The sequence below is a fragment of the Bos indicus genome, chromosome 10, assembly GCF_029378745.1.
Source record: "Bos indicus isolate NIAB-ARS_2022 breed Sahiwal x Tharparkar chromosome 10, NIAB-ARS_B.indTharparkar_mat_pri_1.0, whole genome shotgun sequence".
Classification (NCBI taxonomy): Eukaryota; Metazoa; Chordata; class Mammalia; order Artiodactyla; family Bovidae; genus Bos; species Bos indicus.
The window spans coordinates 64,650,894-64,676,122 of NC_091769.1; the positions used below are offsets into that span (position 1 = coordinate 64,650,894).

General features: G+C 43.2%; 1 protein-coding gene across 1 annotated transcript in view; it reads right to left on the reverse strand.

Annotated features, from left to right (window-relative positions):
* The window catches only part of SQOR (sulfide quinone oxidoreductase), a 53,881-nt gene that overhangs the window by 27,712 nt on the left and 940 nt on the right, over positions 1 to 25,229 (reverse strand). Inside the window, exon 2 of the mRNA XM_019968896.2 lies at positions 3,854 to 4,104. Coding sequence (XP_019824455.1) covers positions 3,854 to 4,087 — 234 coding nt within the window. The 5' untranslated portion in view covers positions 4,088 to 4,104. The remainder of the gene's footprint in view (positions 1 to 3,853; positions 4,105 to 25,229) is intronic.

Genomic DNA, 25,229 nt, shown 5'->3' on the forward strand with positions numbered 1-25,229 from the left:
ACAGAGAAGTCTCCAAAAGGTTAGTCTTCCCCCACCAACTCCACTGGTGTTTCCTACTATGTTAAATTCTGAAGGGCAGTTACCCTAAATTCACTTTAAGCAATAGATAATACAGTGGTCACTAAAGATAGTTTATGATTTTTTTTGCTGATCTTGGCTGAATTCTTTTGTAGGTAAGATAGCTCAGATGGTAAAGACTCTGTCTGCAATGCAGGGGACCTTGATTAGATCCCTGGGTCAGGAAGATCCCCTGCAGAAGGGAATAGCAACCCACTTCAGTATTCTTACCTATAGAATTCCATGGACAGACCATGGTGTCACAAAGAGTCGGACACGACTGAACGACTAACATAAAATAGATCTGGTGTTTAACATGTACATGCTATATTCGTTGCATTAGTCACTAAGTCACATCCAAATCTTTGCAACCCTGTGGACTGTAGCCAGCCAGGCTCCTCTGTCCATGCAATTCTTCAGGCAAGAATACTGGAATGGGTTGCCATTTCCTTCTTCACTGGATCTTCCAGGGATCAAACCTGCATCTTATGCATTTGCAGGTGTATTCTTTACCACTGAGCCACCTGGAAAGCCCACATGCTATATAAACAAGCATACATACATACACGGGCTTCCCAGGTGGGGCTAGTGGTAAAGCACCTGCCTGCCAGTGCAGGAGACATAAGAGATATAGGTTCGATCCCTGGGTTGGGATGATCACCTGGAGGAGAGCATGGCAACCCACTCCAGTGTTCTTGCCTGGAGAATCCCATGGACAGAGGAGCATGGCAGGCTACAGTCCATGGGGTCACAGAGTCAGACTCAAGTGAAGTGACTTAGCGCTTAGCATGTACACACACATATTATGAGTCCATTAAAGAAAAATTAAGTCCAGAAGGCTAAATGTGGTTACTCAGAAGTTTGTGAGGTGAGTCTGAAAAGTTTTCTGCCACTTTGGGGATGCTCAGAACTTTATTAACTTCCCCCTGTGTTTCCCAAGCCCATGAGGAGGACAGCAGATATCCCCAGTCAGTCCTTGGAGTCCCTCTTCTCCTTTCTCAGAGGTTTTTACACCCAAAGCCAGGAGGCATCAGATCGTACCCCCTGATACCCAAACTTTCAGTATTTTCTGGAGTTCTCTTGCTTTAGATGGTCCACTCTTGATCTCAGTTAGTTGTGAAAGTCCTAGACTCAGGGTCAAAGGGCAGATTGGTTTAATGGCCTCTGAGAATTACCATGTATTCATGGAGCAGACTGGAGGACCAAGAGATCTCAACATTATCAAAACGCCTCAAACTGGCCAGACAGAATTGCCAACAGCCCCAGAGAGTGAAGAGGGCATAGGACCAGCTTTGCAATCTCCCTACAGCCATAACGCATAGGATCAAATGGGGGCAGAGGTCACCAGCTGTGAGAGCTCAATGATGTGAAGTCCATCTTGAACAGAAAAGGGAATGAAAATACAAGCTCGGATCATTTTTTTAGACTGCCAACAAGCATGAGCTCCAGCAATCCCTAAACCAGACACAGAAAGGAAAGTACCAAATACCTGAGCCACTGGCAGCTCCTCTCAGAAGCCCTGTCATGCACATCCTCACGGAGCAAGGCAGACTCCATCCTGGTCTCTTGAATTGTGTCCAGTGCCTCAGAGGAGCCTGTCACATTGCAAAGAGCAGCCCCACGGGAGACCTTCCATGGGATAACTACAATCCACCAGAGGCCACCTAATACAGCTCTCAAACCACTGTCATTTTAAATGTTGTCCCTGAATTAAAGTCACTTTAAAAAGGAAATTGGGGCTTCCCTGGTGGCTCAGTGGTAAAGAATCCACCTGTCAATATAGGATACACAGGTTGGTATCCCACATGCCTTGGAGCAACTAAGCCTATGAGCCGTAACTACTGAGTCCATGTGCCACAACTACTGAAGCCTGAGCACCCTAGAGCCTGCGCTCTGCAATAAGAGAAGTCACGGCCATGAGAAGCCCTTGCACTGCAACTAGAGAGTAGCCCCACTCACCGCAACTAGAGAAAGCCAGTGTGCAGCAACAAAGACCCAGCGCAGCCAAAACTAAATAAATAAAATTTTTAAAAATAATTTTTTAAAAGGTGGGGAGAGCTGAAACTTAAACTTAGCTCTTCTATTTAAAAAGGGGGGAAATTGACAGAGAGCGCCCTACCATCTCCCCACAGATCACAGCATACCAATCAGAGAATACAGCAAAGCCCTGGGCAGCCTCATATGGTACAGGGAAGACTTGCTGAAAAGAAGTGTGCCTTTCTTGCCCCACCCTCTCCACTAAACAGGCATCAGGTCCATTTTGATTTTACCTCCCAAAGATACAACTCCTCACTGGTGCATGTCTGGTTCCTTAGGAAATATTAGGCAAACCATCAAAAATCTTGACTATTCTTCTGAAGCTCTGCTGCTGCTGCTAAGTCACTTAAGTCATGTCCGACTCTGTGCAACCCCATAGACGGCAGCCCACCAGGCTGCCCCGTCCCTGGGATTCTCCAAGCAAGAATACTGGAGTGGGTTGCCATTTCCTTCTCCAATGCATGAAAGTGAAAAGTGAAAGTGAAGTTGCTGCAGCCTACCAGGCTCCTCTGTCCATGGCATTTTCTGGGCAACAGTACTGGAGTGGGTTTCTGAAGCTCTGGACAACCTCAAAATGTTAGTGCCTTACAAACACTTCCCAACTTGCCTTTTGGTGTCTGCTACCTTTTTGTTTCATAACCTGTTTATAATCCCTTACACTTAAATTTCTCAGACTTACTGACACCTTTTCAGAGTCCTCCCCACCCATCAACTCATCATCTTTTCTCCAGACTGAAACAGGGAAAGGAAAGTGCAACGACCACCAATTTTCCTCTGGACATGAGATTGAAGGTAGAGGGTGATGTGAATTGAACTGTCTCTCTTCAAAATATATGCTGACATCCAAACCCTGGGACCTGTGATCGTGACCTTATTTGGAAATAGGGTCTTTACAGATGTAATCAATTTAAGATGAGGTCATACTGGATTAGGGCACGCCCAGGGGGCCCTAGTGGTAAAGAGCCTGCCTGCCAGGAGATGTAAGAGACATAGGTTCGATCCCTGGATCCAGAAGATCCCCTGGAGGAGAGCACAGCAACCCACTCCAATATTCTTGCCTGGCAAGACCCATGGACAGAGGAGTCTGGTAAGCTACAGTCCATAGGGTCACAAAGAGTCAGACATGACTGAAATGACTTAGCATGCACACATACTAGATTAGAGTGTCCTCAACTCTCTAATGTTTATCCATTGGATTGTCTCTAAAATCTAATCCAATGACTGATGTCCTTGTAGAAAGGTCTTGTGCTGACACTAGTGGCACACACAGAAGACTGAAGTGATGCACGACAAGCCAAGGAACACCAAGGACTGTCCACAACCACAGAAGCTAGAACAGAGGCATGGGACAGCCTCCCCTTGCCCTGAACAGCCTTCAGAGGAACCATGGCCCAGCTAACAGCTTGGTTTTGCACTTCCAGCCTCCAGAACTGTGAGAGGATAAAGTATCTGTTTTAAGCCACACTGTTTATGGTCATTTGTTATGGCACTTCTAAGAAACTAACACAGAGGAGATCATAAGAAGCCAAGAGATCTGTCCTTGCTCTCTCCCTCCCCCCACCTTCTCCCAATCCTTTTGGACGACCTGCTTTTTATGCCCAGAAAGAGAAGCATGAACCTGGGAACATGGAGGCCCAGGGCATGACAGTCATCCCCACCTCAGCCCCTGACCCGCACGTGCCTGTGCACAACACACATACACACACACACACATACACACACACACACACACACACACACTCATAAGGGGGAGATTTACCTCGCTGGGCTCAACGATGGCCACGTTCTCCGCGCCTACTTTCCTCTTCATGCGGGCGGCCATGCTGATCCCACCACTGCCCCCACCCAGCACCAGCACCTCATAGTAGCTCTTGGCTGCGAGGCTGGCCCCTGTGTGCAGCTGCAGGGGGCTGGCCTGCTGAGAGCCCAGCCTGAGGAAGCAGGCGAAGAGCCGGACACGGGAGCAGGACACCACAGAGGCCAGCAATGTCATCTTCAGGCCGGGTCAGGCTACAAAGGAACAGAGAAGATTCCGAATAAGGCAAGAGCCACTATGAGACTGAAGCATTTTCTTTTAGGGAGGAAGGGGAGACTGGCATCTGGCCGGCTCCAGCTGGTTCCCACCATTTCAAGGCCACCCTCCCACCTGGCCATGATCAAGAGCTTCTTGAGAATGCTCCACCAGCTAAGCTTTCCATTTCTCCCTCTCCTCCTTCCTTCAGGACATCGCAGGCTTTGTTTGAACCAGGTAAACCTCACCTTTTAAGTTCTCTCTCATAACGTGCCTGTCCCCATCCTTGTCCATCCCTAAAACGAGGGCATCATCTAAGGTAACCCACTGTCACCCTCTTCTCTCTGGCACATTCTTCAACTCTTTCTTTGGCTTTTTGGTCCATCAGAGATGTATGAGTCTACAATTCCTTGCCACCTGAGACCTTGCTGAAAACAGAGAGTTCAGCAAGAAACCCACCTTCTACAGCTCAGGGTTCAGGTCACAGAAATCAGAGCCTCGGTCCCACTCAGAAGTACCTGGATCTGCTGAGCCAGAGACATGCAATTTAATCAGATCACTGGCTATACATGAGCAAAGGCCCTCCACACCTTTGGAAATGTCAACCACATGATTAAAAAGCCATAAAAGGAGCCCTTCCCTAGTATCATAAAGCTATATTTTGTGTAAAGAATCTGCATATCCTTCTGACAAGTCTTTTATTATATCCAATTCAGTAAAAATCTCCCCTTGATAGGTTTTCTAAGAGATGTACTTCACCTTTCTGCTCCAGCAGTTGGTGCTTTGGCAGTGAGGAAATGAAGGCTACTCAGAAACTGGCCTTGACTTCATCCCATCCCCAGATAGGCTTTATATCTTGGATGTGATCTATCATGTAAGTTGAGGGGCCCCGGCCAAAATACCCCCCACCTTGTGTATTACAGAGCCCTAAATTTCACCATCTAGCGCCATCCTGTGGGTTCCCATGTTCCACGAACCCTTTATAAAAAGTACCCAGCTGGGGGTACCCAGCAAGTACCCAGCTGGGGAATTACACTTCTAGCTGCTAAGATCACTAACTTCTAAATGGGAACAATTTAATTATATGACTTCCCACCAGTGGAGAAGAGGAAGGCTACACAAGGGAATTAGAGAAAGCTGGGAGGGGGAAAGGCTAAGAAAGGAAGAAGGAAGGGCCCTGGAGGAGTGAGGAGGAGGAGCCAGTGATGATCTTAATTAGGATTAACTCTGTTCCAGTGTTTTGGCACCTGTGACAATTTCCTCAGTATTTCAGATCTGACAGGCAACCCAGATCTGGGGGAGGGTACACGGGGTTACAGAAACTGAGGAAGGCTCATTCATGGTTGCCACAAATTTAAGTCAGTATGACTCTTACCAAAAACATTTCTCATCCTTTGACTCTGCTCTTCCATTTCTGGGACTCAGGTCTAAAGAAATAACCTCTAATACTTAAGAAGACAAGACTCTACAAAGATAGATCTCACATATTCATTCATAAAACAGTCAAATCTGAGTTAACTGGCCTGTGGATTGGATCTGATTTCATCCTGGTTACAGAAAAAACAACTGCAGGCTCTAGACTGGCCAGGGAAGGCTCAGGTTCCAGACTGTTCTAACCAAGGCTAATTTATGATTGCTTCTATTTAAAATGGGTAGGGGGAACAGAGATAGCCATCCACTTGTCAAACTTTGAGGAAAGGTTACATAAAATATTGTTACACAAGATGGTCTATATGTAGTTTTTTCAAATTATGTTTACAAAGAGCATATAAAATACTTATGTTGTGATCAGAATATTAATTGGAAATACAAGTTTAACTATGTAAGAGAAAATGCATTTAAAAAAAATAAGATGTTAACACTGGTGGTTTTCTCTGGGTTTTAGAATAATGGGTGATTTTTATTTCTTCTGCTTTTCTGTATCTTATAAATTCTCTACTATATGCATACATTAATATTACAATAATAAACTATTTTGATGACAATAACAAACATGTTCTCAGTCCTTTACACAAACATTTAACCTGTGAGCTGACTATCATTATCACCATTTTACAGGTGATAAAATTGAGGCAGAGCTCACATGTGGATTATGATTTGAACCTGGGCACTTTAGTGCCAGGGTGTCTGCTTTAAACCACTATACCTACTATCTCTATCAACAACAAACAGTGCTAACATGAAAATCTTAAATGAAAAAATCCAGATATTTTCCATACTTTCCACAAAAGGGAAACCATTTTTTTCACGGTATTGATACCTAAAATAGTAGCAATGTTTTGATATAGCTATAACTGATTTTTTCCCTCTTCTTTTCATGTGCTTTTCTCACATTTTCTTCAATGAGTTTTAAATTTTAAAAATCAGTCAATTTGGTTTTGTTTGTTTGAGTTTTCTTTGTTTTTTTGTTTCCTAATGGTAGGGACCTAACAGAAGCAGAAGATATTAAGAAGAGGTGGCAAGAATACACAGAAGAACTGTACAAAAAAGATCTTCATGACCCAGATAATTACTATGGTGTGATCACTCACCTAGAGCCAGATATCCTGGAAGGTGAAATCATGTGGCCTTAGGAAGCATCACTACAAACAAAGCTAGTGGAGGTGATGGAATTCCAGTTGAGCTATTTCAAATCCTGAAAGATGATGCTGTGGAAGTGCTGCACTCAATATGCCAGCAAATTTGGAAAACTCAGCAGTGGCCACAGGACTGGAAAATGTCAGTTTTCATTCCAATCCCAAAGAAAGGCAATGCCAAAGAATGTTCAAACTACTGTACAATTGTTCTCATCTCACACGCTAGTAAAGTAATGCTTAAAATTCTCCAAGCCAGGTTTCAGCAATACATGAAGCATGAACTTCCAGATGTTCAAGCTGGTTTTAGAAAAGGCAGAGGAACCAGAGATCAAATTGCCAACATCCACTGGATCATTGAAAAACCAAGAGAGTTCCAGAAACACATCTATTTCTGCTTTATTGACTATGCCAAAGCCTTTGACTGTGTGGATCACAATAAACTGTGGAAAATTCTGAAAGAGATAGGAATACCAGACCACCTGATTTGCCTCCTAAGAAATCTGTATGCAGGTCAGGAAGCAACAGTTAGAACTGGAATGGAACAACAGACTGGTTCCAGATAGGAAAAGGAGTACGTCAAGGCTGTATATTGTCACCCTGCTTATTTAACTTATACGCAGAGTAGTACATCATGAGAAACGCTGGGCTGGAAGAAGCACAAGCTGGAATCAAGATTGCCGGGAGAAATATCAATAACCTCAGATATGCAGATGACATCACCCTTATGGCAGAAAGTGAAGAAGAACTAAAGAGCCTCTTGATGAAAGTGAAAGAGGAGAGTGAAAACGTTGGCTTAAAGCTCAACATTCAGAAAACGAAGATCATGGCATCTGGTCCCATCACTTCATGGCAAATAGATGGGGAAACAATGGAAACAGTGGCTGACTTTATTTTTCTGGGCTCCAAAATCACTGCAGATGGTGACTGCAGCCATGAAATTAAAAGATGCTTACTCCTTGGAAGGAAAGTTATGACCAACCTAGATAGCATATTAAAAAGCAGAGACATTACTTTGCCAACAAAGGTCCGTCTAGTCAAGGCTATGGTTTTTCCAGTAGTCATGTATGGATGTGAGAGTTGGACTATAAAGAAAGCTGAGTGCAGAAGAATTGATGCTTTTGAACTGTGGTGTTGGAGAAGACTCTTGAGAGTCCCTTGGACTGCAAGGAGATGCAACCAGTCCATCCTAAAGGAGATCAGTCCTGGGTGTTCATTGGAAGGACTGATGTTGAAGCTGAAACTCCAATACTTTGGCCACCTCATGCGAAGAGCTGACTCATTGGAAAAGACCTTGACACTGGGAAAGATTGAAGGCAGGAGGAGAAGGGGAAAACAGAGGATGAGATGGTTGGATGGCATCACCGACTCGATGGACAAGGGTTTGAGTGGACTCCGGGAGTTGGTGATGGACAGGGAGGCCTGGCGTGCTGCAGTCCATGGGGTCGCAAAGAGTCGGACAAGACTAAGCGACTGAACCGAACTGAATGATTGAGGAGTGGGGGAAATCACCAAGTAGAATGTTACTCTCTGGTTGGGAAGAAGATACTTTATGGTGAATAGACAGTCCTCATATTCTGCCTTTCTATATGACAGCAAATCTCCTCACTTGACTTTTAGGAAAACCACTTTTTCATGGTCCCTACACAACATCTTTTTGGGGGGTTTTTTGGCCACATGCCTTGTGGGGTCTTAGTCCCCCAGTCAGGACTGAACCAGGCCCTCAGCAGTGGAAGTGCAGAGTCTTTATCACTAGACTGCCAGGCAATTCCCCTGACACAGAACCTTAACTCCATGGAGTTACAAAATAATGACCTAAAAGGAGGCCTGGCTAAGTTTCCGATTTCAAGCCATGCAATCTGAGGCCCTTCAACCTCCTAATTGCCTTCCAGCCTAGTACCCCATGGTTCTCCTCTTGAAAGAGGAAAAGTTTATGCAAATACCTCCCTTATTCAGCCAAGAAGGCAAGTTCTATTTTATTTCATCAGTTCCCCACAGCTTATTTCTGGATTCTGTATTAATAAACACAAAGTCCTCTGCACTAATTCTATCAACTTCATTAATAATCATCATCAAGCAGAATGTCCCGGCCTTTGCAGTCAAATTTCAACCATAAACAAAAATTTCACAAACACAAATACCATGTTAGAGGAAATGTTCCAAGTTTCAAAACACTTGAAAATCTCAGTAACACACTCATTCTAACAATATAATGTCATCCTAACTTTCAGATCAGAAAAACCAGAACCATAATCTAATGTTATTGGTAGTGAAGGTAGGGCATGATACAAAGTCAAAGACCAGAAAGAAACCAGAACAATAATGCAAAATCATAATTTAGATCCCACTTTGGAATGTTGGAACATTGACCTAAACCAAGACTGGAGAAACAATTAAAAAAACAGACAATTGAAGGAAGAAAGTCACATAATCTGAACCAGAATGAAAAAAAAAAAAAAACAGAAAAAAAAGGCCAAACTTGACCCTGAAGTCAACAGCAAAGAAATAAAAAATCTGTCAACAAAATAACTAAGGAGCATAAATCTAAGTCTCTGAGTCTCCCTAAAAGGTAGTCTGAAACACACGTACCTGAAGTTAAGAAATCAGAATTACCAACAATGCAGGAAACATAGCTGCTTTTTCTCTACACTCTTACAAAGTGAAACACACACTCTTTTTAAAAGAATCAGTAAGGCAAAGTTAACTTTCTTTTAACAAGTGCCACATTTATTTAATGTATTTCATTTATCAAATACATGTTCTAATTAAATAATGTCATACTTTTAAGTTAGATAAAAATTCCTCAATTAATCCTAAATCAACTGAGTGCTTCCTTCAAAGAATCAAAATAAATGCTCTGATATATCTGTAGTCTGACTGAAGAAGTAAAACCCCTGCTAACTGAAAGATAAGACGGCCTGCTAGGCACCTCCTACTTACATTTCTGGCTGCTGATCTGGGGTCCTGGTCCAGACAAGTCTTTGGAACTCCACACCTTTCCACAGCCAGCCCTTCTGGGAAAATCAGTGCAGATTGCCAGTGTCGAGAGTTCCCTAATCCTGGGCCATGTGACATGCCACTCACTGGGTGTCAGCTAGGACACTTGGCTGAGTTCAAACAGAGCTGGCCTCTAAACAAGGATTATTCAGAGCATCTTAACAAAAGATCCAAGAGGCCAACAGGACTTACAGTCAATCTTTCAGTTATTTTTGCTCTTGAGGAAACTGAGGGGTCTTTGTATGGGTCACTAGTATTTTATCTCAAGCCCACAATAGGCTGGGCCCTCTTTGCTTGGGGTTTCAATAACCACAAGGCCATCTTTTTAACATATCACCTTCATATAAACTTTCAAAACCAAAGAGGAAAAACAGACAACAGGCAGCCTCCAGCATTCACCACCTACCCCATTTCTCCTACCTGCACTCTGGGCCTCCAGCTTCCCTATCAAGCTTTACACAGAGCTGTGAAGTCCTGAAGTTCTGGATCTCTGTGGGTCCCAGTCTCTGAGACACAAGTGAACCTCATCTACACACAGCATGGGTTGGGCTTACACCTAGTGCCCAGGTGGCAAAATGTCTGGAAGGCTCCGCCTCCTTCATTAGCTCCTCCCCCTTGGGCTTTCTGGACCTTTTATCTAAGGCTATCATCAGTTATTTACATCTCTCCACCAAATTACTTCCAGAAGACAGAATTCAATTAAAAAAAAAAAAGTATGGAGAGACTGTCATAACATAACAGCTAACATTTGTTGAGAGTTTTAGTTGTACTTATGGTATCTCTGATGTTGGGAGGGATTGAGGGCAGGAGGAGAAGGGGATGACAGAGGATGAGATGGCTGGATGGCATCACTGACTCAATGGACGTGAGTTTGAGTGAACTCCGGGAGTTGGTGATGGACAGGGAGGCCCGGAGTGCTGCGATTCATGGGGGTCACAAAGAGTTGGACACGACTGAGCGACTGATCTGATCTGATCTGATCTGCTCTGATGGTATCTCAGAGACAGACTCCTTACAATAACTTTGTAAAGAGAGTGTTAGTATCCCCATTTTACAGAAAAGAAAATTGAAGTTTAGTGTAAAGTGGAGTACCTGCTTAAGGTCACATGACTAATTGAAGAGGAGAGTTTAATTCAAACTGACTCCTCCGTTGAGGAGTCTCACAGCATTAGACTTAAGAGATAACTCAAGGAAAATGCCTACCAGCTGAATTTTATTTACATTCAGATATAATATAGATTATACCCCATGGAGTGATATGGGAGGGAATATATTAAATTTTAGCTTACTAAGCAAATTGGAAGAAAAAATTTAAGTTTTGGGTGGAATGAGCCAGGTAGAATAATAGTATTGATATTAATATAATTTTAAGGGCTCTTAAAATTTAAAAATACATACTGATAGTCTTACAGTTGAAATCATTTAGATTTGCTTGCAAATATTACAAATGGCAAGTAGGTAGGAGTGTAGATGACACAAGATTGGCCATGAGTTGATAATATTTTTTAAATTTTAATTTTTTATTGAAGTATAGTTGATTTACATTTCAAATATATAGCAAAGTGATTCAGCTATATATGTATGTGTGTATGTATGTATATATACTTTTTCAGATTATTTTCCTTTATAGGTTACTGTAAGATATTGAATATAGTTCCCTGTGCTGTACAATAGTAGGTCCTTGTTGTTTATCTGTTTTATATACAGTAGTCTGTATCTGCTAATCCCAAATTTCAAATTTATCCCTGCTTCTCCTTTCCCCTTTGGTAACCATAAATTTGTTTTCTATGTGAGTCTATTTCTGTTTTTTAAATAAATTCATTTGTACCATTTTTTTCAGATTTTACATATAAGTGATATCATATGATATTTGTCTCTGTCTGACTTACTTCACTTAATATAATAATCTCTAGGCCCATCCATGTTGCTACAAATGGCATTATTTCAGAGTTGATAATTTGAAGCCAATTTATGGATTTATATGGGCATTCCTTGTGGTAATCTGTGGTTTTTTGGTATATTCTGGAAAGTTTCCACAATAAAAAATTAGAACAAATTAAACAGCAAAAAACTGTGTGTCAGGATGGACATTAGCTTTGCTCTTTAGTCACTGAAATGCTACATCTATGAATATTTCAAGTAATAGCAAGATAATGGAAATACAAGTAGCAACACAATTATAATCATACTTCCTTCCCATGTGCCCAGAACTTTACAATTCACAAGGCCCATACGTGAGCCTACACCGGAGGTATTGATACCAGTTTACAGATGGGAAAACTGAGGCTCAGAGACCCAAGGTGATCTCCCGAAAGTCACGTGAATCTGCAGCGAGACCAGAGCCACAATGAGTTCTTTCTGTGTAAAGTAACTTTTCCTGAATGCCCTTAGGAGCAGCAATGCAGGCATTAGAAGGAGCCAGCAATTCAGAGGTGGTAAGCTCCCAGTCTGGACCTTCTCCAGCTCTAAATCTCTGGACGACCTCTTTGCTTGGCCCTCACATGTCATGCCCCAGAAGCGCAGCCTTATAGGCAGATCCAAGTTTTTTGGGCAGGGACGTCTATACAACTTGGGGACCAAATTTACAGATACAAAATTAGATAATATTGAATGAGAAAATAAGTCACAATAAATGTCTGGATCCTTGGTGATTCAGGATTCTTCTGAGATCTCTGTTACTCATGGGAGTGTTAGCATTTTTGTTCTATTCAGACCTCCAGCTAATTGTATGACACCACCCACATTGGGTAGGGCAACCTTCTTTACCCTGTCTACTGATTCCTCCAGAAACACTCTCATAGACACATCCAGAATAATGTTTAACCAAATATCTGGGCACCCTATGGCCCAGTCAAGTTGATACATAACAGTAGCCATCACACCCTCTGACTTAAACTATCAAAGGGAAATTGTCACCATGATTGCATTGTCATGAAAATGACACACAGTGCCCCTCAAAATGCTGCTGCTGCTGCTGCTGCTGCTAAGTCGCTTCAGTCGTGTCTGATTCTGTGTGACCCCATAGACAGCACCCCACCAGGCTCCCTAGTCCCTGGGATTCTCCAGGCAAGAACACTGGAGTGAGTTGCCATTTCCTTCTCCAATGCAGGAAAGTGAAAAGTGAAAGTGAAGTCGCTCAGTCGTGTCCGACTCTTAACCCCATGGACTGCAGCCTACCAGGCTTCTCTGTCCATGGGATTTTCCAGGCAAGAGTACTGGAGTGGGTTGCCACTGCCTTCTCTGCTCAAAATGCTATGGTTCCTTAATGTGATCACATCTCAATCTGAAGCACATGCAAGTCAAGTCTGTAGGCATATCTGCAGCATTTATCAGTGGCACTGGATAAGACACTTCCTGAAACCTTCCTGGAGATATTCTGAATCCTACTGTATTAATCATGTTTTTAATTTCTGTATTTTATGATTGTTTGACATCTGGGGGCTTTATTAGACCTTAAAGAAATGCTGTTTCTAGGACTAGCCAACTTCTAAAAATGTAAACACCTCAGTCTGGAAGCACACCTTTGGTAATTAGGTAATTGGGTAACAAGCCCAAACCTGAACCACTTCCTCTATCTGGATTTTACATTCCAGAAGGCAATATTCCTCACCCCTAATCATCCCAGGGCCAGACATCAAGACAACAAGTGCAGCCCCTACAGTCCAGAGTCCACTAAAATTATTCAAATTAGCCAGCACCAAACCTGGTCAATCTGCTCCCCCTGCCTCATGAAAATCACACCATAGGTTTTGCCCATGAAAAGTGAAAGTGTTAGTCACCCAGTCATGGCCAAGTCTTTGCAACCCCATGGACCGTAGCCCTCCAGGCTCTTCTGTCCATGGGATTCTCCAGGTAGGAACACTGGAGTGGGTAGCCATTCCCATTTGCAGGGGATCTTCCCAACCCAGGGATCAAACCCAGGTCTTGATTCTTTACCATCTGAGCCACCAGGGAAACCCAGGTTTATGCCCATGCTTTCCTCTTAATTTGCCTGCCTCCTGACCAATCTGGGTGCTTCCCCACCAGACCCAGTGTGGTGGAGCAGGCCTCCTGTTCCTACAGAACTGGGAGTCAAAGCTTCGTCTTTCATGGCAGTCATCTCCTGATGGGCTGGCCTCACCATGCCTGATTGAAAACAAATCTCAGGTACATTTTAATATACTTACACTAAAATGCATTCACTACTATTCAGTCAGATGGAAGATTTTACATGTTTAACAAATTTTGCTCTGCTCCTCCTTACAAAGCTGCTCAACTGTCAGGTGGCATTTAAAAAGCAATTTAATTACGTATTACTGTTGAATGCTATAATTATGTGAATGAGTGGGCCAAACTTTACAATTAAATAACACAGCTACGGTGTGATTTTTTAATGCAATAATTACTCCTGAAGAATACAGCATGGGGCCTTCCTTTCTTTTGTCACACTCTTTCACCTGCAGTATCGAAACAAGATATCTTCTCCACCAAGGAAAGTTCTCTCGTCTTTTTTACCCATTTAACCTTAATAAAAAGGGAAATGTCATCAATCAGAAGTGCTCAAAAAACACTGTCTAAGCTATATTTTTATTTACAGATTTGTCTCCTACACAAAAGGTATTCAGATTAAATTACATTTAGCAACACTAAATGTGCAAGCATATCCTTATGGAAAGAGTTACATGAAATTTGCATCATCACAGTTCTGCTATAGCTAAGAGTGCTTCCACAAGTATGCATTGCATACTTGCTACTCACAAGGACCTGTGACACACAGCAATTTCCCCATCCGCCCTGGTCCCATTCCCAGTCTAGTAGCTTTAGATGCTAACAGAACAGCAGAGCTTGCCAGCTGCTGATAATGCAGGCCAAGAGCAAGGTGAGCCAAATTTCAGGGGAAAGTTTTGTTTTTTTAATGTTAGAAGATCTAATTTAAATATTGGAAAAGTAAAGGTAATGAGATGTATGCACATCTTTTTTTTCCTAGCTTGAAACTGTTAATGTTTTCCTCCACACCCAATACAGTTTTTCTGAATGAAGTTCTACTTTCATTCATCACGTGTACATCTGACATGTAAAGGTACTAAATAAATCCAGCCATCTATTAATTCACTCTATGGCCTGAACATTTGTGTCCCAAAAAAAATCCACATGTTGAAATGTTAACTTCCAAAGGTTATGGTGTTAGTCAGGAGGTGGGGCCTCTGGGGTTGATTAGGTCCTGAGGGTGGAGCCTTCATGAACGGTATTAGTGCCCTTTTAAAGAAGGTCCAGAAGGCAATGGCACCCCACTCCAGTACTCTTGCCTGGAAAATCCCATGGATGGAGGAGCCTGGTAGGCTGCAGTCCATGGGGTCGCTAGGAGTCGGACATGACTGAACAACTTCACTTTCACTTTTCACTTTCATGCACTGGAGAAGGAAATGGCAACCCGCTCCAGTGTTCTTGCCTGGAGAACCCCAGGGACGGGGGAGCCTGTTGGGCTGCCGTCTATGGGGTCACCCAGAGTCGGACACGACTGAAGTGACTTAGCATAGCATAGTATAGCATAGAAAGATCCCTCACCCCTTTTACTATGTGAGAACACAAAGAAACGACATCAGCCCTGACCCAATCATGCAAGTACCTTGATCTTGGACTTTCCAGGCTCTAGAACTACAAGAAATAAATTTCTGTTGTATATAAGCCAGTTAGTCTTTGGTACAGGCTTCCTAGGTGGCTCAATGGTAGAATCCACCTGCCAATGCAGGAGACACCAGTTTGATCCCTGGGTCTGAAAGATACTCTGGAGAAGGAAATGGCAACCCACTCCAGTATTCTTGCCTGGGAAATGCCATGGACAAAGGAAGCTGGCAAGCTACAGTCCATGGGGTCACAAAAGAGTCAGAGATGACTTAGCAGCTAAGCAGCAGCAGCAGTCTGTGGTTCTACAGTTCCCCTTATTCACAGTTTGGCTTTCCGTGGTTTCAGTTATCTACAGTGAATGGCAGTCCAAAAATATTAAATGGAAAATTTCAGAAATAAACAATCCACAAAGTCTAACCTGCATGCTACTCTGAGTGGAGTGATGAAATTTCATACCATCCTGCTGCATCCCACCTGGGACATGACATCCCTTCGTCCAGCTTATTCCGCCAGTTAGTCACCTAGTGGCCACCTCAGCTATCAGATGAACTGTATTGCAGTGCTTGTGTGCAAGTCACCCTTCTTCTACTTAATAAAGTTCCCAAAACACAAGAGTAGTGATTCTGACAATATGAATAAGGAAAAAAAAAAAAAGCCATAAAGTGCTTCCTTTAAATGAAAAGATGAAAGTTTTCAATAAAGGGGAAAAAAAAAAAAAACCTATGCTGAGACTGGTAAGTGGTATGGTAAGAACAAACCTATCGTGAAACTGTGAAGAAGAAAAAGAAATTCATGCTAGTTTGCTTTCACACCTCAAACTGTAAAAGTTACAACCCCAGAGTGATATGTGCTTAGCTGGGATGGAAAATTAAATTCATATTAAATTCATAAATAAGATATTTTGAGAGATAATATTCACACGACTTTCATTATACTACATTGTTCTAATTGTTCTATTTTATTCTTATTGTTAATCTCTTATTGTACCTAATTTATAAGTTAAACATTATCACAGATGTGTAGGTAGAGGGAAAAACAGTATATACAGGATTCGGTACTATGCATGGTTTCAGGCATTCACTGAAGAGGTCTTGGGACATATTCCCCCACCAATAAGAGGGGGCTGCTATATTTGTTATAGGGGCCCAAGCGGACTAAGGCAGTGACTGAGATCTTATCCTTCATTATGACAGGAGCTGTGCTGGATGCTGGGAATAGAATAGTGAACATGTCACATCAGGTCCTTGTGCTGACAGAACTTGCATTCTAGTGGAATGGAGAACACATTAGTCCCTCACCCTCCACTACTATAACACCTTCCTGAAATGCTCCCTCCTCCCGTTTCTTCATCTTAGCCATGGCCCAAAGTCCAGCCCAAGTCCCAGCTTCTGTAGTACCTCCAGCCAGGCTAGTCTACAAACTGTGGTACCTATCCTGCCCTTCTTAGAACTTTCTTGTGGTCATCATTTATTTGTTGGCATTTTGATGCATCTGTTTTCCCAGAGAGTCTGAAATTGCCTGATGGTTTGAGACTCTGGTTCAATGGTTCAAGACTCTGGTCCCATCTATCTTCACAACACTTACAGAGTACCTGAGTCCTTCTTGTCATCCCTTGGGTCCAGACAGTTGGGGGAAGCAGGCAGAAAACCTCTGTACCCTACCAAGAGTGTAGCACTCTCTAGCCACCTTCTCAGGAACAGCTGCCAAAAGATGAGGCATCTGTATTTTTCACCACCTACATCATCTCTGGATCACTGGGGAGGAAAGTTGGGGTTGGCTTCCAAACCTCTGGGTTTATATCCCAGTTCTTAGACTTAACTTGAAGAAGCAAAATGCAATGTAATCAGTAGGAGCTAAACACCTCTGGTGTTTTGAGGAGAGAAATAACCAATGACAGTTTGGTGAAACAGACATGATCTGAGCAAGAGATAAAAGACTAGCAGCATTTGGACAAGTGGAGATGCTACGCAAGGGTACACCAAGGGGATGGAACAGCGTAAGTAAGTAAAAGAGTGGGATACCACCCTCCAGGCCTCTCCCCAGCCTTCTCTGCTCTCTCCAAGCTCTGAGAGCCAAACTGTGAGATGGGCATCAGCTGGCCTCCCTGGTCCTCTGGCTTCCAGTTGGATTCAGTCAGTGGGAGGCACCAGTAGATTAGAGGATGGGAAAAGAATGAAATTAGGATATTTGTTGCCCGGACCCCTCCCAACCAAGCTTCAGCTCAGCAATACTGGATTGCTCTAGCCAAAGGCCTTGGCTCTTGTGGGGTGGCCCTCTCCTCAGCTACAGCTTTTTCTCAAGGTGCCAGTAATCACTCCCTCTGCTTGCTTCCTCATGCCCCAAATCAATACATTTGCTTCACTACTCTTGCTGGTTCCCCTTAACCCTGCCCACACCTTTGTAAACAGTTGTTTCATTAAACCCTCTTAACAGCCTTGAGCATGCCAAGTATTTCCCAAGACCGTGACTAATAAGCTGGGAAGGCCAACCAGAATTGACTGACATTGAGAGGAGTAGATAATAAGGAAACACCACAGTCCAATTATAAAGGGCCATGCTAGGCAACTGAGGCTTTATACTGAAAAACAAAAAAAAAGTTTTAAGAAGTGATAGAACAGAGGAGGCAGCATTGAGAAAATGAATCTAGTGTCAGGGAGAAATTAAATCGAAGGAGAGGCAAAACCAGGTCTGGAAGTCAGGAGACTAGTGCAGAGGTCCAGGTGTAATGATAAGGGCCTAATACAGTGTTAGTATTAGAAATACAAATAAAAATTTAGATAAGACAGAGAAAAGGGAAAGAGAATGATTGAATGAGAGGTAGGAAGGGCCCCTTCAGGAAAACAAAAGCCAAAGTTGATATCTAGGCAGCTGAAGACAGAGGAATTGTTTGGGCAGAAACAGGGAAGTCTAGGCAAGGGCCTGTCTGAGCTAGTCTGGGACAGTTAAGAGATTTAGGAAACAGAATCACCTAGAATAAGCATGGCACAACTGTGGGCAAGGAGGAAGGGAGTCTAAACCAGAGTCCGCTGGGAAAAGGGAGAAAGAACACTGGGTGGGCATACGTAAGTAAAGTTTGGGGTTGGAAGCTTAATCCTAAACAATAGTCATCTAATCTAAGGGTCACAAAGAAGCAACTTGCAGGCCCAATGCAGACCAGAGCTGTGTTTTGTTTGACTCACAAATTCTGCCTAAATTCTGAATTAGTAATGTGAGAACATTACTAACCCAACATTAAAAATTTGAATATGCCAGGTGGCGCTACTGGTAAAGAACCCACCTGCCAATGCTGCTGCTGCTAAGTTGTTTCAGTCGTGTCCGACTCTTCGACCTCACAGACAGCACCCCACCAGGCTCCCCCGTCCTTGAGATTCTCCAGGCAAGAACACTGGAGTGGGTTGCCATTTCCTTCTCCAATGCAGGAAAGTGAAAAGTGAAAGTGAAGTCGCTCAGTCGTGTCCGACCCTCAGCGACCCCATGGACTGCAGCCTCCCAGGCTCCTCCATCCATGGGATTTTCCAGGCAAGAGTACTGGAGTGGGGTGCCATTGCCTTCTCCAACCTGCCAATGCAGGAGACATAAAAGACACAGGTTCAGTCCCTGGGTTGGGAAGATCCCCTGGAGGAGGGCATGGCAACCCACTCCAGTGTTGCCTGGAGAATTCCATGGACAGAGGAGCCTGGAGGGCTACAGTCTATAGGGTTACAAAGAGTCGGACACGACTGAAAGGAGCACGCACACACCTTCAAAATTCCAGATCGCTGGCCTCTCTGACAACACTAAGCCCACATTCTCTCATGTCAGCTCTCAGCTGGAACTGCCCATCTATAGATTGGTCACTGACAATCTACACCCTGAACGAAGTTAAAGCTCACCCAGCCCCACATAGCCAAGATTCGTATTTGTTACCGCTCAGCCCTGGCTGTGTGTGAGCTGTGGTCCTGCTAAAGGCAATGAGAGCCCTTGGAAGTTCTTAAGGAAACTGAAGAAGACCCCCACGGGGGAGTTGAGAGGATGACTTAGGCAATAGATGAATTCAGCATTTTTGAGTGTTCACTATGTGCCAGGCACTGTGCTACGACGCACCGGGATGAGTAAGACCAGGGATATGAAGGTCGTTCAGCAGCTGATTCAGAAATTTAGGAACCAGCCAGGGTTTGGAATAGACATGAGAAGAGAGATAAAGGTGTGAATGCAAAACCAATATTGAAGCCATTTTTGTGACAAATTATGCACAAGGGATAAAGAAGGAAGGATGTGAAATGGGACCTTGCTCTGGGTGGCTATATGGAAGAGCGGGTGTAAGTGCAGCAAAGTGCAGCAAAGGTCCAAAGCACCAGGGGAGAGAAAGAAACCACACCCTCTGAGAACCTTGAGAACCAAAGGAGTGAAGCCCATGGAGGTATTACACAAGCAGCACCCTTCCTCTTGGCTCACCTCCCCTTGAGTAATGACATCGCCTGTGTGTTCAGGAACTGGATTACTATTTTAACAAATAAAGAAAATGGAGCAACCTTCATTTAGGCCTGCAGGGCCATGTCAGAACTCTACCTCTAGAGCTGTTGCAATGCCAAATGTTTGTTTAAACATTAAGCTGTGAGACTAGTGCTCTAGGAGTGGACCAGGAGCAAATAGATCCAGGAAACAATTCCACACAGCTCCTTGATGATTCAGGGCTTAGAATCACATTGGGGTTCTTTGGTTCCCTAACTCTTTAGGAGGGAACTATAGGAATTTTCTTTAAAGAATTGCTGATTAAGAGTTACTAATGAGGACGCAGCAATGAAACACTGGCTCCCTTTGCTGCTGAGAAGTTTCCTACAAGTTTTCCTAGCCTATATACATTTTCCCAGAGAAGGCAATGGCACCCCACTCCAGTACTCTTGCCTGGAAAATCCCATGGATGGAGGAGCCTGGTGGGCTGCAGTCCATGGGGTCGCTAAGAGTCGGACACGACTGAGCAACTTCACTTTCACTTTTCACTTTCATGCATTGGAGAAGGAAATGGCAACCCACTCCAGTGTTCTTGCCTGGAGAATCCCAGGGATGGGGGAGCCTGGTGGCTGCCGTCTATGGGGTCACACAGAGTCAGACACAACTGAAGTGACTTAGCAGCAGCATACATTTTACAGTCAGAAAGCCTTATAATAGGGAAGGACTGACGATTTCCCCAAACCATACATTAACTAAGCAGAAAACAGAAACTCTGTTCATGGGAGGGAAATTAGCTCACATTGCAGCTCCAGAAAAGGGGAAAATGTCAGTCAATCGGATTATTGCAACTGAAAAATTTCAGGTTTTGAATGAATTATATGGGGGGAAGTGTCTTGTTTCCTTGCTTGCTTTAGCCAATGGGAGCTTGACCGCTTAAGTTCTAGTGCATAAAGCATCACAATTTAGCTCCCCTTTAACCCCACCATTCACAGTTGGCCTTCAGTCAAATAAGTATACTGAAGGTTTCAACATGTGCACAAGCCTGTGCATGTCCATCCTGAGACTGTAGAACAAGACACACAGGGGAGGGGGAGCCTAACATAGAATTAATTTGCTTCCAGTCACACAGCAAGGATCCAGCTTTGCCTTGATCTCCTGAACCCACTCAGTGATCACAATAAAAGTATGCATCAGCCTCAGGAGTGTTGTGATTCCCACTCAGAGTTTCACATACAAGAAGACTCTGAGGAATGGAGTTTGATTATAAATAGGGACTGGCCAATTTGTCAGGCATACTGTTGCCTGGAATCCAGCATGTGAGGTATTAACACAATGAGAAGAGACTCTTTAAATATAAGTTATACAAGTGTTCTTTGAATGTGATTGAAGAGATGCCAAATTCAATCCTTTAACGGTTAGGACAGAACAAGGGGGTGCCAGGTAACAGGTGTGCCAGGTTCCTCAAGCTCATGTCTTCCCTGCATCTAGATAAATGACACAGTTCCCCATTACTGCATAAGCCTTGTATGAGGACATGTCAGCAGTCAGAGACCCAAATCCACCTTCCAGGTAGTGCCAGGTAGAGCTTGTCCTTAACTATTCTGGGTCATGTTTTCTTCAACAACGGAATAAAGGATTGAATTGCATAGGTTCAAAGGTCCCTTCCTTCTCTAAACATTGTGACCCACTAAATGAGGGGGAAAGGGAAACAGGTTCACAAGCAGATACTTAAATGGGAATACTTGTTCTACTAACTCTTTAAACAGATTGGGCTCTGAATTATTGCAGCAAAGAATGACAAGGGTTTGTTGCCAGGGCTTGAACATAATCAGAATGGGAACCATATCTCCCTTTCTGTTCCCCCAAGTCTGACGATGATTCACTGGGAGTCACTGTGCACTATCCCAGACACAAGGAAAACACCAGAAAAAAAAAATCACCGAAGGTTTTCTATGTGACAGGACAGGCTACGTTTTTCACGTAATTTCTCACAACAACCTGAGAGGTTGGTATTATTATCCCTGTTTTATAAGTAAGGAAACAGACATTGTGGAGCCATGGGCAAGTCACAACCACTTTGAGTCCATTTCCAGGTGTAAAATAAGTCACTGTGTCCAGCTGACTTTAAAGGCCCCTCCTTCTCTGTGACTCAAAACAAGCTTAGATTTGACCACCTAGACCTTGAAAGGCTCATGATTACTGTCCAAACCCAGTTGTCTAGTCCTCCACCTTGAGCACCATTCACAGGCTCACAGAAACGCAAAACCACATCTACTAAACCCAGAACCTCCTTGGGATGCTCTCACATTCTGTACTGTAAGCAAGGTGATTATTTAAACCCATTATCATGGGCTGCCTTAAAGCAAACTGCCAAGGAAAAGAGAAAGTACATCGAGTGAAATCACCATAGGCCCCAGAAGTCAGAGACTGGTCCCAGGATAAAAACAGAGGTATCTCCTCTCCATTACTGTAGATAGGGCCTGAGCTTGCTGCATGAAATGAAAGCTCCCTGAGGACCAAGCTAGGGTCAAAACTTGGAAAATCATTATGATTAGAAAGGAATTACCCCATGGTCCTTAAGAATCATCACCGGCAGCATCAACCCATCACCCACCACGCAATTATAAAGCATCTGCTCTGTACATGGCTCAGTGACTAGGCTGGTGATTTGCTTAAAATGTCAAGTTCTGTTTTTTCTTAACTTTCAGGATCATGAAGGGGAAGAAGGTCTTAACAACCTCAGACAGGATCCAAGGGACAATACAGAGTATCTCTAGAAAGAGCATATGAGATTCTCTTGGGTAGGTAAGGGAGAGGGGTCCTAAGAGAAACTGAAGGACCTTCTGGGATCATGACTTAGAGTGCCCAGATTCATTTACTTGCTAGAGCTGCCCTTAAAAACGAAACCAAACAAGAAAAAAAGAAAAAAAGGCTAAACGACAGAAATTTATGTTCTAACAGTTCTGGAAGCTAGAAATTCAAGGTCAGGGTCCCTTGGGGCCCTATGTAAAAGGAGCAGTATAATATTTTGATATATTAACCAACTCTTTTCACTTTGATATTCCTAGTTACCCTGAGAGTCAACCCCACTCAGGCAACCAGACATGTGGCACAGAGGGTTCATCCCATGGATCTGCAGAACCAAAGGGTCAGATGCTTAAGCTTTTGTTTTCAAAGGCAAAGTCCAGATTTAATTAGTCTGCCTCATCAGGCTATCCTATAGCAAAAATTGAACCAGAAATGTCAGTGGCTCGGCAAAACAAAACTTATTTGATCTGAGCCTTCCTCCTCCATCTTTTAGCAACATCATTTGGAACACAGAGCCTTGAAGGTCAGTGTAACCTTCAAGAAAGAGCTTGGAAGGAAGAAAGAGCTCATTATTCCATCTAACATTCCTCAGCCTGTATAGTATTCTGCTCAGGCTTTCACAACAAGATACCACAAACTGGGTTGCTCAAACAGCAGAAATTTCTTTCTTACTATTCTAGAAGCTGCAAGTCCAAAACCAAGGTGTCAGCATGTATAGTTTCTCCTGAGGCCTCTCTCCTAGGCCTGGGCCTCCTTACGTCCTCGTGTGGTCTTGTCTCTACATGCACCCCTGGTGTCTTTTTCTTTTTTCATACAGACACTAGTCATAATGGATTAGGGTCCTACCCTTATGATCTCATTTAACCTTAATTCCCTTTTTAAAGGCCCTCTCTCTGAATAGTCAGATTCTAAGCTATGGGGATTAGGATTTCAACATACGAATTTTTGAGGGGATGCAATTCAGTCCATAATACCAGTATTTGCCCCTTCCGAAGTTGCGGCCATAGAGAGCCCCAGCGTGCTCTAAATTTACTGTTCTTTACAAAGTTATCTCCCCATCTTTCCACCCCAACTTAGCAATTTTACAAAGTAAATCACAGGGGTCCCTGGCTGAGTCTGATTTTCTTCTTCCTATTAACATCCACATTTATTGGATTACATAGACTTTTAAGGTTGGGCATTAAGAAGCAGCTAGCTGGCTTTAGGTCTAATCTGGCCAGCCTGTAGCAACTTCCATCTACTGCTCCTATTTATCAAATCTTTAAGGGTCATAGAGGAGTCAGGTAATATTCAATGGGGCAGGGGAAGGTGAAAAGAAAAGAGGAAAGAGAAATGTGCCACTGGGCCCAGAAATGCTTCATCATGGGTCAGTCTCCACTCCCTATAAGACAACTTCCTGTGTTACATCACATCAAATTAACGAGCCTAGACACATGTAAGATGGAGGAGAAACTGTTCTGCAAAAGAGTTCTAGTTTCCTATAAACATCAAATTTCATTTTCTCTGGCAGAACACTAGTCACAAAGACCCACACAAAGACCCACATAGACCCAAGGGCCCTGACTGACATTTCAAGCATTCCAGCTCCAGATGTGTTCAGCCACTAGGAAAAAGAAACCCAAATTATTTTAAGCAGAGTCATTTCACAAACCAGCAGCTGTCCCCTGGATAAATTCTGAGTGTTTTAGTTGTAGTTACAAGCAATAATTTCCAATGTACTTATTCATTCAAAAAATATTTATTGACTAATTTTTGGAGAAGGAAATGGCTACCCATACCAGTAATCTTGCCTGGGAAATCCCATGGACAGAAGAGCCTGGAGGGCTACATTCCATAGGATGGCAAGAGGTGGACTCGACTCAGCAACTGAACCACCACCACATTCTATGTACCAGGACTGGGGACATAATGGCAATGGCTTGGAGTCCAGAGAGGGACACAAGTTCTAGCAGACAGTACTTATTTCACTCCCTTGTGCCAGGTATAGCACTGGACACCTTAAATACAGGGGAAGGTATGATTATCTCCACGGTACAATGAAGAAGTCAAGGTGAAAAGAAGTCCAAAAGACAAGCTCATGCTGCTAGTTAGTGGAAGCATCAAGATCAGAAGTCATGTGACCTGACTTCCTGGGCAGGACCTTCCACTTAACCAGGAACTTGGGTAGAAAATAAACATTTACATCTTCACTAATTTCTAACTGAAATTTAGCACTTTCTTGAATTTTATACAGTGGCTCAGATGGTAAAGAATCTACCTGCAATGCAGAAGACCTGGGTTTGATCCCTCAGTGGGGATGATCCCTTGGAGAAGGGAATAGCTACCTACTCCAGCATTCTTGCCTGAAGAATCCCATGGACAGAGGAGCCAGGCAGGCTACAGTCCATGGCATTGCAAAGAGTCTAACACAACTGAGTAACAAACACTTCTTTCTTCTCAGGCAACAAACCCCAGCAGATACATGCAGTACCTATGACTTTATCACCAATAGAAATCACAGATATTTTCTTATATTACAGGTATTACCCAAATCTTGAAATATTATTTATGTTTGTTACTATTTCAAAATTATGATAGCTATTAGATCCACTGCTAGATGATATTACTTAATGCATTATTTTTAAAAGGCATATATACTACTACATCAATTCTCTTAATATATGGACAAGTGATTTGGAATAGGTTTCCCTTATAACACTCTGCCTTTTATT